Source organism: Muscardinus avellanarius, assembly GCF_963383645.1.
Source record: "Muscardinus avellanarius genome assembly, chromosome: 1".
Lineage (NCBI taxonomy): Eukaryota > Metazoa > Chordata > Mammalia > Rodentia > Gliridae > Muscardinus > Muscardinus avellanarius.
The window spans coordinates 51,695,482-51,713,476 of NC_137786.1; the positions used below are offsets into that span (position 1 = coordinate 51,695,482).

Genomic DNA, 17,995 nt, shown 5'->3' on the forward strand with positions numbered 1-17,995 from the left:
TTTCCCCACAAAGATATATAGCCCCTCTTTCCACACATGCATAGCATTCCGGACATCTGCACCAAAGAAGCACATTATTATTATTTATTTTTGCAGTATTGAGATTGGAACCCAGGGGTATTCTATCTCCGAGCTATATTCCCAGCCCCATTTTTTAGTCTTTTATGTTTGAAACGGGTCTCACTGAGTTGTGAAGGGCCTTGCTAAGTAGCTGAGGGTGTCCGCGAACCATGATCCTCTGGTGTCAGCCTCCTGAATGCTGGGATTACAAACATTGAACCACCGTGCCTGGCTGCACATTAGTTTTAATTAATTAACCTGCATTGGTACATATTCATTATCCAGAATCCATAGTTTAGGATTCACTCTTAGTGTTGTGCCCTCAGTGGGTTTGGACAAATATATAATGACATGTATCAACCATTATAGTATCATACAGAGTATGTTCATCACCCTGAAAATTCTCTGGCGTTCATCTCTTCTTCCTACCAACCTCTTAGAATCACTGTTCTATTGTTGACATGGTTTTGCCTTTCCCAGAGTGTCATTTAGTTAGAATTATATAAGTCTGGAGCTTTTCCACATTGGCTTCTTTCACTTTATGGTATACCTTTAAATTTCCTCTGCTTTTTTTGTGTATGTGGTTTTGGGGATTGAACCCAGGAGGATTGTTCCTCCAAGCTGCACTCCTTGCCCTTTTTCATTTTTTATTTTGAAACAGGGTCTCACTAAATTGTGGATATAAGCCGATTGGCATGATCCAAGGGACTAGAGACCCCAGAGGCTAGTCCAATTAGGGAAAATTTATTGCAGGCAAGGTTAAGCTGTCAGACTGTCTTGCACAGGAGAGCAGCAGCAGTAAGGAGAAGTGAAAATTTTTTTTTATTGGGGTAAGGGGGAAAGGAAGGGGTTCCAGGGGACGGAGAACCGGGGCCTGGTTTCGGGAACAGCTGGACTTGGTTGTTCATGGGTAGTGGGGGCTAACCTTCATGGTCAAGGCGGGAATGTTCCCCTTGTGATTGTTTTCTTGTTTTTGGTAACTGCTCCTTAGATTGGGCCAGATTGCCCTGCATTACTATGGCACAGCTGTGCTTGTGAAACCTCCCAAGTACTGGGATTATAGGGGTGTGCCACCACGCCCGGCCCTTCTAGATTTTTTATAGATTGCTAGATTTTAATTTTTTTTCTTTTTTTGTGGGACAGGTAGGAGCTTTTTTTTTGGGGTACTGGGGATTGAACCCAGAGGCATTCTGCCTTTGAGCTATACTCCATCCCTATTTTTATTCTTTATTTTGAAACTGGTTCTCACTAAGTTGCAAAGAACCTCACTAAATTGCTAAGGCTGGCCATGAACCTGGGATCCTCCTGTTTCAGCCTCCCAAGTACTGGGATTACAAGAGTATACCACCATGCCCGGCTAATGATATCTCTTTTTTTTATATATATCTCTGAATAATATACCATGTTTGGATGTACCACAGTTTATCTATTCACCTACTGAAGGAAATCCTGGTTGCTTCCAAAGGAATTTTTTTTTTTTTTTTTAAACTGGGGATTGAAGCCAGGGGGCATTTTACCTCAGAGCTACATCCCCAGCCCTATTTTTTTTTTTTTTTTTTTTTTTTTTTTTTGGTGCTGCTGGGGATTGAACCCAGGAACATTGTACCTCCAAGCTAACACCCAATCCCGATTTTTTATTCTTGATTTGGAAACAGGGTCTCACTAACTTGCAGGGGGCCTCACTAAGTAGCTGAGGCAGGCCATGAACCTGAAATCCTACCTCAGCTTCTCAGGTATTGAGATTACAAGTGTGCGTCACCACACCTGGCTTTCTATTTTATTTTTTATTTTTGTTTTTTTTTTTTTTTTTGGTGGTACTGGGGTTCCTGGAAGCCCTTCTACCTCCGGGCTACACTCCCAGACCTATTTTATATTTTTGAAACAGGGTCTCTTACGCCAGCGCGGCTGGCTTCGAACCTGCGCGATCCTCCTGTCTCCGCCTCCCAAGCGCGGGGATTACAAGCGTGCGCCACCACGCCCGGCGCTATTTTTTATTTTTGAAGCAGAGTCTCACCAGGTTGAGGAGGGCCTCATTAAGTAGCTGAGACTGTCCTTGAACCTGTGTTCTTCCTGTCTCAGCTTCCCAAGGTGTTGAGATTACAAGTGTGTGTCATCACGCCCAGCTACACTTCCAAGTTTTGACAATTATGAATAAAGATTATGAATAAAGTTGCTATAAACAACCATGTGCAGTTTTGTGTGGCTTTAAGATTTTAAATTCTTTGTGTAAATACCAAATAACATTGTTGGATCATATGATAACAGTATGTTTATTTAATTAATTTTTTTTTAATTTTTATTTTTGGTGGTACTGGGGATGGAACCCTTCTACCTCCGGGTTATACTCCCAGACCTATTTTATATTTTATTTGGAAACAGGGTCTCTTAAGCCAGCGAGGCTGGCTCCAAACCTGCGTGATCCTCCTGTCTCTGCCTCCCAAGTGCGGAGATTACAAGCGTGTGCCACCATGCCTGGCAAGTATGTTTATTTTTAAGACAGTGCTAGAGAGCCAGGCGTGGTGGTGCATGCTTGTAATCCCAGAATTTGGGAGGCTGAAACAGGAGGATCGCGGTTTGCGGACAGCCTCAGCTGCTTAGCGAGGACCTTTGCAAATCAGTGAGACCATTTAAAAATAAAGAATAGACTTCCGGGAAGATGGCGACGGAGAAGGCGGGGCTTATGAGCCCCACTAACAACCAATCTCTATTACTACAAAATCAGCGCCTTTCATAGTCAGAAAACACCATCAGCAGAAAAACAAAAAATGTAATTACAAAGGACAGAGAAAAAGAGGGCTGGAAAAACGAGACACCAGAAAGAAACCAGACTGCAGAGCCGAGGCGCGGAGCGGCGGGTACCATCTTTCCTTGCAGCACCGGGCCCCAGAGAGGAGGGGGACTCAGAACGGAGCTCAAAGCCACAGAGGAGATACGCCAGCCTCACGCCCGAGGACGCAGCATCAGCGCCTTACTGCCGGCAGCAGCGGCGAGTTCACTGGACGGCACCAGACCAACGCACTCAACAGCCCACCAGGCTCCAGAGAGGAGCGGCTGACAGTGAGCCGAGGTGAGCCGCTGTGGAACAGCTGGGCGGGATTCGGCAGATTATTCGGCGCAGGGAGCATCTAAAGCCCCCAGTGGCTGGGCTCAGCACACCCTGCAGGGACTCAGAGCAGAGCTCAAACCCAGAGAAGAAACATGCCAGCCTCACGGCTGAGGGTGTGGCAGTGGCACCATATTGCCACCGGCGGCAACAGCAGTGAATTCACTGAGTTCACTACAGCTCCATCTGCACATTCATCAACAGTAAGTCAAACTGCGGCCCCTAGAGAAGAAATCCCAGTACTACACTCCCAGGGACTTGACCCAGTGGGGGAGTGGTTGTGGCAGAGATATCACACCATAGGAGAACGCCCAACCTGGCACCCCCCCCATGGTCTAAAACGGCCTCATTTGACTCCATGGGTCTGAGACTCTGCGATACAACCTAATAAAGGAGTAGTGGGGACTGAGATACCACAGACTCGAGATCCACAGCACCTTAAGTGAAGTCGTAGTGACCCAAGGGAAGAACCAAGAGAAGGCACAAACTTCCGAAATCATGGGAAAGAGGAATAACAATGGAGCAATGAATGGCCACAACCCCACAACCCCACAACATCAGAACCCGATAAAACAGAAATTCAGAGATTTCTAGAAGATCAAATCAGGAAAATAACTAGAAATAATAGAGCTGTTTCAAAAAGAATTCAGAGAGAGCCAAAAAGAGATAAAGGATGTAATTAATAAAGTAAAGTTCTCAATTCAAAGTACAAACAACCAATTAGACCACATGAAGACTAGAATCTCGCTCTTAGAAGATGATCACTCCAAAAATAAACGCATAGTTTCTAATTTAGAAAAAAAAAATCCGACAGCAGGAATCTGACATTGAAGAAATATGGGCCAATTTTAAGAGAGCTAACCTAAGAATAATTGGAATAGAGGAGGGAAAAGAAGGTGAAACCAAAGGGATCAACAATCTCTTCAAGGAAGTAATAGCAGAAAATTTTCCAAACATAGAATGGCAAGAGGTCGATACACAGGTCCAGGAAACTTACAGAACTCCCTTTAGACAGGATCGGAGAAGAGGATTCCCACGCCACATAATTGTCAAAATGACCAATGTGGAAGCCAAGCAGAGAATCTTAAAGGCAACAAAAACAAAGGACCAAGTGACATTTAGAGGCAAACCAATTAGAATCACTCCAGACTTCCCAAACCAAGTCGTGAGAGCCAGAAGGGCTTGGAGTAACATATTCCAAACTCTGAAAGAAAACAACTTCCAGCCAAAAATTTCCTACCCAGCAAAACTTTCTATCAAATTAGATGGGGAAATAAGAAGTTTCCACGACAAACAGAAACTGAAGGAATTTATGTCTTCAAAACCAGCGCTAGAGAAAATACTCAAAGAGATTAAGTACAAAGAAGAAATAGGTAACACACACCAGAACCAGAGAAACAAGATTTTCCATCCAACAGACAACTAAGATTGGTTATCTGTGGAGATTTATTATTTATGTTAGTCTTTTACCTATCTCTAAATTGTATTGTTTGCTTTTATTGTTGCTAATTTTTAGGATTTCTAGTTGGAATATTAATATACCTTCAGATATAGCATTTGGAAATATTTCATCCCATTCTATCAGTAACTTTTAACTATGTTTACATTGTCTTTGGATATACAATATTTTTTTTTAATTTTTAGGGAGTTTGTTTACCCTTCTGTTGCCTGTGCCATTGAAATCATAACCAAGAAATCACTGCCAATTTCAATGTTGTGAGGTTTAATGACCCAGATTTTCTTCTAAAAGTTTATAGTCTTAAGATTTATATTTACGTCTATTATCTATTTTGAGTTAATGTTTGTATATGGTGTTAGGTAAGGGTCCAATTTTATTTTTTTTCAACAATATTTAGTCAAAAGATTATTATTTCCTCCACCAAATGTTTGTAGAAACCTTGTCAAAAATAACTTGACAATATATGGAAGAATTTATCTCTAGGCTTTTATTTAACTCCAATTGTTTATATATCTGCCTTTATAACAGTACTACACTTTTTCAATTATTGTAGCTTTATATGGTTTGAAATCAGAAAATATACATCTTCTAGCTTTGTTCTTTTTCGAGATTGTTTTGGGTATCTAGAGTCCATATTCCATATTAGGATAGATTTTTTTCTGAAAAATAAATAAATGTATGATAGTTTCACCTAAAAAATATATTCTCTGGTAAGAAAGAAAGCAAAAAGAAATATTGAAATGTTATCTTTAAGTCATCAAAAGATTGTTATCAGACAAATGAAACTGTTCTGTGAGATTATCATTGTTAATTTTGGATAAATTGCTATAATGCTAGATGTCAACCACTAAGCCAAGCATGGGAAGGAGGGATGGGGAGGGAACGGGGTTGGAATCGGGTAGGGGCTAATTGGGCAATGTGTGCATGTATGTTTACAAAAGTTTTTTTTATTTTTTTTAAATCCATCATGATGTATGAATACAGTACACCAATAAAAATTTTTTTAAAAAATAACAATAAAATCCTTATTACTTAAAAAAAAAAGAATAAAATAATAGGGTTGTAGGTGTAGCTCAGAGATAGAATGCCCCTGGGTTCCATCCCCAGTACCGCAAAAAGAAAAAAAAAAAAGAAAAATAAAAATGAAACTGCTAGTCTTTTTATTTTATTTTATTTATTTATTTATTTTTGGTGGTACTGGGGTTCCTGGAAGCCCTTCTTCCTCCGGGCTACACTCCCAGACCTATTTTATATTTTTGAAACAGGGTCTCTTACGCCAGCTGGCTTCGAACCTGCGCGATCCTTCTGTTTCCGCCTCCCAAGCGCGGGGATTACAAGCATGCGCCACCACGCCCAGTGTAAACTGCTAGTCTTTTTAAAACGTGACTCTACCACTGGACATGGTGGTGCATGCCTGTAACCCCAGTACTTGGTGAGCTGAGACTGAAGGTTAGTAGGTTTGAGGCCAGCCTTAGCAAATTAGTGAGGTACTGTTTCAAAAATAAAAAATGAAAAGGGCTGGGAGCATAGCCCAGAGGTAGAATGTCCCTGTGTTCAGTTTCCTTTTTCTCCCCACCCCCACAAAGTGGTCGTAGTATATTTCATTTCCACTAGCAATAAATAAGAGTTTCTGTTGGCTGGGCACAGTGGCACATTCCTATAATTCTAGTACTTGGAGACTGAGACAGAAGGCTTGCAGGTTTGAAGCCAACCAGTAACTTGAGACCCTATTTAATTGAAAAAAGGGGGGTAGATGCTAAGAGTGTAGGCCAGGGGTTGAATGTCCTGGGGTTTATTCTTCAGAACTGCGGGAAACAAATTTTCTATTCTTACTAGCAGTTGATATTGTCAGTGTCCAAAATTTAGGCTTTTTGCATATGTGGTGATATCATTATTTTTTATTTTATTTTATTTTTTTGCGGTACTGGGGATGGAACTCAGGGTCATTCTCCCTCCCAGTTACACCCCCAGCCCTATTTTTTATTCTTTATTTTTTTTTTTTTTATGGGGGTCTGGGGATGGAACCCAGAGGCATTTGACCTCCGAACTACAACCCCTGCCCAATTTTTTATTCTTTATTTTGAAACAGGGTCTCACTAAGTTGCAGAGGGCCTCACTAAGTAGCTGAGGCTGGCTGCAAACTGCGATCCTTCTGTCTCAGCCTCCCAAGTACTAGGATTAGAAGCATGCGCCACCATGCCTGGCTTCAGATATATATATGTTTATATATATGTATATATATATATACATATATATATATGTTTATATATGTGTATATTTTTTACGGTACTGGGAGTGGAACTCAGGCATTCTACCTCTGAGCTATACCCCAGCCCTATTTGAAATTCTTTATTTTGAAACAGGGTCTCACTGAGTTGTAAAGGGCCTCACCAAGTAGCGGAGGCTGTCTGCGAGCTGTGATCCTCCTGTCTCAGCCTCCTAAATGCTGGGATTATAAGTGTGTACCACCATGCCTGGCTTCTAATAGGTTTTTTGGAAATTTTTTTTCTACTCATTGGTTTATCTTTTTCTTCTCTTAATAGTTTTACAGAGGAGAAATTTTTCATTTTATGAAGTCCAGGTTAACAATTCTTTCTTTCATGTAACATGCCTTTGGTGTTGCAGCTAAAAAGTCATTGCAGTGCAAGGTCATCTGGATTTTCCTTTGTTTTTTTCTAGGAGTTTAAATAGTTTCGTGTATTTTATTTTGTTGCTTTGTTTTGTTTTGTTTTCTTTTATTTTTTGTGTCACTGGGGATGGAACTCAGGGGCTTTCTGCTCCAGGCTAGACCTATTTTATATTTTTATTTTATTTTATTTTATTTTATATATTTTATTTTATTTGGAAACAGGGTCTCAGTATGCTCCTGAGAGCCTCACTAAGTAGCTGAGGTAGGCTTCGAACTCCTGCAATCCTCCTGTCTCAGCCTCCCAAGTACTGGGATTAACAAATGTGACCTACTATGCCTGGCTTTAGTTTTGTGTTTTACAAGATGTTTACTTTTTTTGTGTGTGTGGTTCTGGGGATTGAACCTAGGGATGTTCTACCTCTGAGCTATACCTCCAGCCCTATTTTATTTTTCTTTGAAACAAGGTCTAAGTTGCAGAGGGCCTTGCTAATTGTTGAGGCTCGCCTCAAACCTATGATCCTCCTGTATGTCTCTCAAGTACTGGGATTATAGGTACACACCACGACACCTGGCTTTACTTTTGCGATTTTAACAATTTGTTTAAATAATAATTTCAATTTTATTACTCCTCAGAAAAATAAAAATAGTGGCTTAATATCATTTAATTCTTTTATCCATATTTTGCATTGTTCTCAAATACATTTTTTTTTTTTTTTGTGGTACTGGGGTTCCTGGAAGCCCTTCTATCTCTGGGCTACACTCCCAGACCTATTTTTACATTTTTTATTTGGAAACAGGGTCTCCTAAGCTTCGAACCTGCGCAATCCTCCTGTCTCTGCCTCCCAAGCGCGGGGATTACAAGAGTGCGCCACCACGCCCGGCTCAAATACATTTTTATATGTGGCTTGTTTGAGTAGGAAAATGAATAATGTAGTTAAATTACATGTGGTTTGTCTTCTAAAAGTCTTTTGAGAGTAGTATTTCCTTTCTTTCCCTTTTTTCTTTGTTTTTCATGTTATTGACTTGACCTTGTTATTAAAGAAACAAGGTCACTTCTTTTATAATGTCTATTGAGTAGGTTCAGGCTGATGCACATTTTGGCCTCTATAAATTGCTTGTGTTCTTTAGTGTTGAGTTACATGACTTTGATTTAAAATATTTTTGGTGCTCACTTTTTTTTTTTTGTGGTACTGGGGATGGAACCCAGGAGCTTTCTACCTCTGGGCTACACTCTCAGACCTATTTTATATTTTATTTGGAAACAGGGTCTCACTTAGTTGCTGAGAGCCTCACTAAGTAGCGGAGGCTGGCTTTGAACCTGTGCAATCCTCCTGTCTCAGCCTCCCAAGCACAGGGATTACAAGCGTCCGCCACCATGCCAGGCTGTGGTGCTCAGTTTTCTTAAGGGGAAATTGTGAGGGCATTGGTCTTGAGGCTAAAAACATTTTTAAGAATATTTGAATTGCTAAAAGAAATAAAACTTAGTGTAATAGTTTTTATACTTCAAGAAATTTGGTCTGTGTTCTTCTAAGTTTAAGTCACTATGAACAGTCAGCTGGTGGCACTGTTTCTTCTGGTTTTAAAATAGGAAATGCAAGTATTTGAGGTTTTCATGAACTAGTGCCTGAAATGTTTCATTAAATAGCATATTTGTGTATTCTTTCACTGAAATTTCTTTTTCCTCCAAAGTTTTTAGAAGAACATGTAGAAAAACGTTTTTATTCTTCTTACCTGCTTATTTCATTACTTTTTTATTTCTGAGCTACACACCCAGCCCCATGGATATAACACTACTTTCAGAGAAGATGTCAGTTTTAGACAATTTTTTTTAATGATACTGCTGGTTGTTCTATTATACTGTATTTAAGAATCAAATGAGACCCTGTTTCCAAATAAAGAATAAAAAATAGGGTTGGGGTGTAGCCCAGAGGTAGAATGCCCCTGGGTTCCATTCCAAGTACCGCAAGAAACAAATAAAAAAAATTGCATCCTGAAAACATTTTATTATTATTTTTTTGTGGTGCTCTATGCAAATAATAGAACATAATATCAGATAACATACTAATAGAATATAATACTGGATAACACTACTTTCAGAAAAGATGTCAGTTTTAGACAATTTTTTTAATGATACTGCTGGTTGTTCTGTTATACTATATTTATTGATAGAATGATCACTTTGGCTTTGATAAAACAAAATTAAGGTATTTTAATATTATTCATTGAAATATTGTATGTATACTTAAGAATATTCAAAAGTGGTGCAAGAAGTAGTCATTGTCCCTCTAATCAAATATACACAAAAGGCAAGAGGGTTGATTGATTGCTTTTTCAAAAGTATTTTGTAGTTCTAATTTATTAGTGAAATCTATTCTGTATTGTGAACAAGTTTGTTGGTATTTCTTTGCAGTTAGCTTCTGGAATTTATAATTTTGCCTGTTCTCTATGGAATCACCATACGGACACATTCCTGCAACAAGTTTCTTCTGGCAATGAAGCAGCAGTTCTAAGTTCACTAGAACGAACTCTATTATCACTAAAAGGTATTATTAAATTTGATATATTTTTATTTGGGATTGCATATCTCAGAATAGTTTCTCTGAATTGATTAACTTTTGCTTATAAGGGGTTAATTTCTTCTGGAGAAACAAAGGCTTTCTTTTTTTTTTTTTTTGCGGGTTTGGGGATAGAACCCATGGATATTTGATCTCTGAGCTACACCCCCTGCACTATTTTTTATTCTTTATTTTTTTGAAACAGGATCTCACTGAGTTGCAGAGGGCCTCACTAAGTAGCTGAGGCTGTCTGCGAGCTGTGATCCTCCGGTCTCAGCCTCCCAAATGCTGGGATTATAAGCGTGCGCCACCATGTCCGGCTTAACAAAGGCTTATTGATCATTTCATTTGTGAGACTAGCTTTCCTCTACCCTGTTTTAAGGTCAGCTTTTTTTTTTGTGTGTGTGTGGTACTGAGGATTAACCCTAGGGATGTTCTACCTTTGATCTATCCCCTAGCCCTATTTTTTTTTTTTTTTTAAACTTTGAAACAGGGTCTCACTAAGCTGCAGAGGGCCTCACTAAACTGCTGAGGTTTGCTGGGAACCTGAAATCCTCCTGTCTCAGCCTCCCAGTTATTGGGATTATAGGTGTATTCCACCATGCCCAGATACGCTACCTTAAGTTTTTTTTTTTTTTGCAGTACTGGGGGTGGAACCAAGGGGCATTCTACCTCCGAGCTACACCCTCAGCCCTATTTTTTATTCTTTATTTTGAAACAAAGGGCCTCACTAAGTAGCTGAGGCTGTTAGTGAACTGCGATCCTCTGGTCTCAGTCTCCCTAATGCTGGGATTACAAGCGTGCCCCATCACGCCCTGCTACCCTACCTTAAGTCTTGAAAGTATGAACATAGTTGAAGTGGACAGTTTTACATTAATGTGGCCCCATGTCCCTGACATATTCCTTTCATGTACTTCCACTTTTTGCTTCTACTTTACTCTTTTTATTTTGGGGCCCAACACTTACTGTTGTGCTAACTTCCTCAAGTCCTGGAGGGTTAGTTGAGCTCTGTCTTCAGCCCTCTTTCCCTGAGAATCTCCATCCTTCATGGTTAGGTTCTAGGAGGTGCCTGATGGGATGCTATCTTGGCCTGGGCCTTCCTATAGACTTTGCTTGTAAACATTCCTCTAGGAGACATTCCATTATACCTTCCCTGAGCTTAGTTATCTTGATAAATATATTCCAAGGTTTCTTTCCCTTCTAATACACGCATGCGCGCACGCGCGCGCGCGCGCGCGCGCGCACACACACACACACACACACACACATTTGTTTCTCTTTCAATATCTCTCCTGTTCTAGTTGCTAAGACCCATTTAGTTTTGTTTTTATTCCATGTGACCTCTGTTTTTCTTACTATAACTCATTTTCTATTCTCACTTTTTACTTATAAAAGTTTTTTTTAATCGTACTTACCTTTGTACTTTGGAATCCCACCATATGTTTTTATTACTACTATAAGGCATCACTTGTATCAGCCAGTCAGTGAATGCACAACCCCCAAATTATCAGCACATTTTGTTGAAACCTGTGAACAAATGTGTAAATGATTTTAAGGACCAAGGACAAATAAAATCCATTTTACAGGTGGTTGTACAAGTGAATAGAGATGGTGTTATTACTGTCTTTAAGGAAGAAATTAAAAGGACTTGGAGAGAAATATTTACTCAGAAAAAATTAAGAGAAACATGTATAAGACTGTATATCCAAAACTGTGTGTATATTGCTATATTTAATAATTAAGGAATTTTCAAGAGTTCTTTTGGTTGGTTGTTTTTATTTTTGGTTTGGATACTAGGGATTGAACCCAGGGGCATTGTGCCTCAGAGTTACACACCCAGCCCTGTTTTATTTTTTATTTTGAAACTGGTTCTCACTAAGTTGTGGGGGGCCTCACTAAGTTGCTAAGGCTGGCCACAAATTTGTGATTCTCCTGCCTCAGCCTCCCAAGTACTGGGATTACAGCGTGAGCCACCAAGCCATGGTGGTTGTAGGGTTTTCTTGTTTTAGTTGATTCAAAGCCCAATGTCTGACAGAAAGAATGTCTAACTCTATTAGTGTGGTCTCTGCTTCTTTGAATTGTGTCTTTTATGCTGTCATCTTTCTTACTGTTGCTGAGTTGTACTAAGTGTTTTATATATACTACTAAATCTTTATAGCCCTGCGAGGTAGGATTTATTAACTGCATTTGACAGCTGAGGAAAGGGAGAGCTAGGAAAGATGCTCAAAGTAAACTAACTACAGAGTGGAGCCAAGATTCCACCTAGCTGTGACTTTAATTCTGCTAGCTCCCTTTCCCGCTGTGTACACTAGTGTGTGAGTTATTCATGAGATGTGATGCTTTGGAGTACTATTGTCTACTCTAGATTTGGAAGTATAATTTAATTTTTATATCTCTTTTAGGAGATACTGTATTTCTATAAATGTAGCCTAAAACTGAAGTTTTCTAATCATATCTGAAAATTTATAGAATAGAGGTAAACCTCAGTTTTGATTATTGCATGTAAGAAGTACTAACAGTTACATGAGTTGAACTAAATTTTGCATTACAGTTCTGATCAGTTCTGGATAAGAACAGTGCTGCTTCTGTATATCAGAATAAGTAGATTTGTAACTTTTCTACCAACTATCCAACTAAATGATCAGGAGTGCTCTTCTTCTATTAAATGAGAATATTAAGCCAGAGATACCTTCAGGCTTTGTTAGATTTTGTGATTCATAGTCTATACTATAATTACGATTTTAGTGAGATGAAATATGATAAAATAAGATTTAAGTAAAGCTTACCTTTTTTTTCAGTGCTGCGTAAGTTAACTGTTAATGGATTTGTGGAACCTCATAAGAATATGGAGGTTATGGTAAGTAATAGAAATAATTTATTCTTTGTGACACTGGGACATATGTTCAGTATTTTTCTGTATGTTATAAAGTCTATTCTTTTTGTCTCGCATTTATTTAAAGCAGTTTTTATTAAGTGTGACCATGTAGATTTTTACAGTTTTATATATGTTAAAATGAACTTTTAGACTTCTAATCTGTCTAATCTGTTTTCACTATATCAAAGTAGCTATTGTATAATGGAGAGTGAATATGCCCTTTGTTTTGAAAACAGGATATTTTAAGGATAAAATACATTGACGGTGTTAAGCAAATTTAAATTAAAATTAACTTCCGTGAATTTGAATGCTATTATAACATTATCAGATTTATTGTAGACAGTTAATTTTTATCCTTGATTTTTTTTTTTTTGTTGTTGTTATGTATTTAAAATATTTGCTAGGCGTGGTGGTGCACGCTTGTACTCCCTGTGCTTGGGAGGTGGAGAGAGAAGAATCGAGGAGTATCGCGCAGGTTTGAAGCCAGTCTCGCTGGCTTAAGAGACCCTGTTTCCAAATAAAAATATAAAAATAGGTCTGGGAGTATAGCCTGGAGGTAGAAGGGCTTCCAGGAACCCCAGTACCACTTTAAAAAAAAAATTAACTTTGTTCATAACATGAATACATGTTCTTTGCAGTTTTTTATTGGTACATTGTAATTATACATCATAGTGCGATTCAAAGTGATATGCGAACACCTGCACACATCACTAGATATATTCCCCTCTACATCCCACCTTGTTGCCCCTTCCTTTCTACCCATACATGTTAGATTGGGATCGATACCTTCATGTGTGGATATAACATTATTTGAACTGTACCCTTTCTCAACCCTCATTTCCCCCTCATTTTCTCCCCCAATTGCCTTTCAGTCTTCTACTCATTTCTCTTATTTGACTGAAGTCTGTTTTGCATCCTGTTTTCTCTCTAGCTTCCCTATGTGAGAGAAAACATTGGCCTGGACTTTCTGGGGCTAACCCATCTCACTTAGTATATTATCCTCTAGTTCCATTTATTTTCTTACAAATGGGAAAATGTTTTTACTTCTTGATGGCTGAGTAAAATTCCATTGTGTGTATTTATCACATATTCTTTATCAGTTTGTCTGTTGATGGGCACCTGGGTTGGTCCCATAGTTCAGCTCTTGTGAAATGTGCTGCTATAAACATGGGTGTGCATGTATCACTATGATATTCTAGTTTTTTTTTTTTTTTTTGGAATGATACTGAGGATTGGTATTTCTGAATCATAAGGTGATTCCACTTCTAGTCTTTTGATGAACTTCCATACTGATCTCCATAGTGATTGTACTAATTTATAGTCCCACCCAGAATGTTCTTCTATTTCCCACTTTCTCACCAGCATTTGTTATTGTTTGTACTCTTCTTCTTCTTTATTTATTTTTTTTTTGTGGGGGGAGGGTACTGGGTATCCAACCCAGGGCCTTATGCATGCTGGGCAAGTACTCTGCCACTGAACTACATTCCCAGCCCTGTCGTTAATATTCTTTTTTTTGTTGTTGTTGCAGAACTGGGGTTGGAACCCAGGGCCATTCTACCTCTGAGGTACACCGCCAGCCCTATTTTTTATTCTTTATTTTGAAACCGGGTCTCACTGAGTTGCAAAGGGCCTTAAGTAGCTGAGGCTGTCCTCGAACTGTGATCCTCAGATCTCGGCCTCCCAAATGCTGGGATTACAAGTGTGCACCACCATGTCCGGCTTCCTTGATAATATTCTTGATGATTGCCATTCTAATTGATGTTAAATGAAATCTCAGGGTAGTTTTTATTTACATATTTCTGACTAGTAATGATGTTGACCATTTTTTAAATATATTTGTGGGCCATTTGTATTTCTTCATTTGCAACATGTCTATTCAGTCACCCATTTTTAAATTGTTACATTTTTGAGGGTTGGGAGTGTTAAGGATTTTGAGTGCTGGGCATGATGGTTCATGCTTATAATTCTGGTACTTGAGAGGCTAAGACAGGAGGATTGCAGGTTTGTGGCCAGCCTCAGCAACTTAGGCCCTCTGCAACTTAGTGAGAACTTGTTTCAAAATAAAGAAGAAAAAAATAGGGCTGGGGGTGGGGTGTGTAACTAGAAGGTAGAATGCCCCTGGGTTCCATCCCCACTGCCACAGGGAAAACATAAAAAGTTTTTGATTACAAGTGTGCACCACCACATCCAGGCTTAGGTTGGTTTTATGTGTCTAGAAACCTGTCAATTTATTCTAGGTTCTTTGATTTATTAGAGTATTAGTTTTTAAAATAGTTTCTAATGATCCTCTGGATTTCTGCTCTGTCTGTGGTGATACATTCTTTTTAATCTCTTATTAATTAATGAATGAATTATTAAATAATTTTATTAATTTGGTATATTCCTTTCTTTTGGTTAGATCGGCTAAGGGTTTATCAATATTGTTGATATTCATAGAAGTGCAGCTTTTTGTTTGATTGATCCTTTGTATTTTTAAAAATTTCTATTTCATTAATTTCTGCTCTATTTTTAATTACTTTCAACCTTGTATCGGCTTTGAGATTAGTTTGTTTCTATTTTTCTAGGGCCTTGAGATGCATCATTAGGTTGCTTATTTGGAATCTTTCTGTTTTTTTTTATGTGGGCACATAGTGCTGTAAGCTTTCCTCTTATAACTGATTTCCTACTGTCCCAGAATTGTTCTTTCATTTTCATTTAACTCTAAGGAATTTTTACATGTTTCCCTTATTTCTTTGTTCCAATACTCATACAAAAGTATATTATTTGTTCTGCATGTATTGGTTTAATTCTTTTGTATTTCTGTTTATATCTAATTTCAGCCCATTATAATCTGAAAAGATGCATGGTTTTATGTTGAGTTTTTTTTAACTTTGCTAATACTTGTTTGTGGCTAGAATATAGTCAATTTTGAAGGTTTCATAAGCAGCTTAGAAAAATGTGAATTCAACTGTTGTTGGGTGAAGTATTCTATAAATATAGTCAGGTCCATTTGATTGATAGGATTTTTGGTTTTTGTGGTGTGTGTTACTGGGGATTGAACCTAGAGATAGTCTCCTTCTGAGCTACACCCCATCCCTATTTTTTATTCTTTATTTTAAAACAGTATCTTTTTTTTTTTTTTTTTGGTGGTACTGGGGGTGGAACCCAGGGGCTCCCTACCTCCGGGCTATACTCCCAGACCTATTTTATACTTTTTATTTGGAAACAGGGTTTCACGAAGTTGCTGAGAGACTCACTAAGTAGCTGAGGCTGGTTGTGAACCTGTACAATCCTCCTGTCTCAGCCTCCCAAGTGCGCGGGTTACAGGCGTGTGCCACCATGCCCATCTAAAACAGTGTCTTTAAGTTACACTAGGCCTCACTAAATATCCAAGGCTGTCTGCAAACCTGTGATCCTGTCTCAGCCTCCCAAGCATGGGGATTACAAGCATGCGCCACCACACTGGGTAATTAATAGTAATTTTTAGGTCAGAAGAATGTTTACTAAACTCCTGTGTGGAGGATATATCTGATGTTGGTAGAGGTATATTGAAGTCTCTGTGTATTATTGTGTTGGAATATATCTAATTTTGATGTCAAGTAGTAGTTGGGTGTTTCAACATTTGGGGTGTAAAAGTTAGCTATCATACCTTGTTGGATGGTTCCCTTCATCAGTTAAAGTGATCCTCTTGAAATGTTTTGTTGTATATGAAAGTAGCTACTGGCGTTTGCTTTCAGTTTCCATTTGCATGGTATACCTTTTTCCAGCCTTTCACTTTTACCCTGTGAAATATTTGCCTGTAAGATGAGTGTCTTGTAAATAACATATAGTTGGATTTAAATTTTTAATCTGCTTTGCCAGATTAAAATTAATCATTAAGATTAATGATTTTAATCTTTTTAATTGAGAAGTCAAGGCCATTTACATCCATTGTTTTTTTTTTTTTTTTTTGGTGGTACTGAGGGTGGAACCCAGGGGCTTTCAACCTCCGGGCTACACTCCCAGACCTATTTTATACTTTATTTGGAAACAGGGTCTCACTAAGTTGCTGAGAGCCTCACTAAGTAGCTGAGGCTGGCTTCAAACCTGTGCGATCCTCCTGTCTCAGCCTCCCAAGCACTGGGATTACAAGCGTGCGCCACCACGCCCGGCGCATCCATTGTTAATATACAGAGTGTCTGTCTGTTATTTCCTGTTTTTATTATGTCTTCTGTTTGATTCAGTTTTAGTTCTCCTTTACTGAGTTGTTCTTCTAATGAAATTTGTTCCTTCTCAGATTCTGGAATTTATTTTTTATTTCTTACTTATGTATTCGTTCCTTAAGTGTTCTTAGAGTTGGCTTAGTCTTGGAAGACTTTATTTCTTTGCCAGTTTTCAAAGATAGCTTTGCTGTATGTAGCAATCTTGGTTTGGAATTATTCTCTTTCATAACTTGGAATACATCATCTCAAGTCCTCCTAGCTTTTGGAGTTTGAGTTGAGAAATATGGCTAATTTTTATTAATTTACGTGTGTGTGTGTGTGTGTGTGTGTGTGTGTCTGACTGAGGATTGAACCTAGGGGCATTCTACTCTGAGGTACGCCTTCAGCTTAATTTTATTTTTTATTTGGAAATAGGATCTGTTATTTTGGAAAAAGTTGTGGAGAGCCTCACCAAGTTGGAAAGGCAGGCTTTGAAACTGTCTTAGCCTCCCAAGTACTGGGATTAAAAGTGTGCCACCTTGCCCAGCTTTCTTGAGCTTTTAAGATTTTATTCTTGACTTCTAATCTAAGTCTTTTGGTTATGATTCTTACGGTATGGAGAGATTCTTTTTGATCTTATCTTTTTGGGTTTCTGAATATCTCTTATACATGAATGTCCAAGTTTGGAAAATTCTTTACTGCTGTTTCTTTGAAGAGGCTATTATACTCTTGGTTTTACCTGTAGACCTTCCTTAATTCCAGTTATCCTTAGATTTGGTTTTCAGATGTTTTCCCAGATTTCTTTCTTTCTTTCTTTCTTTCTTTCTTTCTTTCTTTCTTTCTTTCTTTCTTTCTTTTTCTTTCTTCCTTCCTTCCTTCCTTTCCTTTCCTTTCCTTTTCTTTCTTTCTTTTGTGATACTGGGGTTTCTGGAAACCCTTCTACCTCTGGGCTACACTCCCAGACTTATTTTATGTATTTTTAAAATTTGGAAACAGGGTCTCTTAAGCCAGCGCGGCTGGCTTTGAACCTGTGCGATCCTCCTGTCTCTGCCTCCCAAGCGCGGGGATTACAAGCGTGCGCCACCACGATTGGCCCAGATTTCATTTTTTGATAATTATTTTTCTTTTTATTTTTATATGGATCATATTGAAAA

The 17,995-nt window shown here is 38.5% G+C and overlaps 1 protein-coding gene across 1 annotated transcript in view; it reads left to right on the forward strand.

Annotated features, from left to right (window-relative positions):
- IPO11 (importin 11) overlaps positions 1–17,995 on the forward strand; it is a gene marked incomplete at both ends in the record, with an annotated part of 185,985 nt that overhangs the window by 20,671 nt on the left and 147,319 nt on the right. Inside the window, 2 exons of the mRNA XM_080703434.1 lie at positions 9,662–9,794; positions 12,605–12,663. Of these exons, the coding sequence (XP_080559560.1) occupies positions 9,662–9,794; positions 12,605–12,663 (192 nt within the window). The remainder of the gene's footprint in view (positions 1–9,661; positions 9,795–12,604; positions 12,664–17,995) is intronic.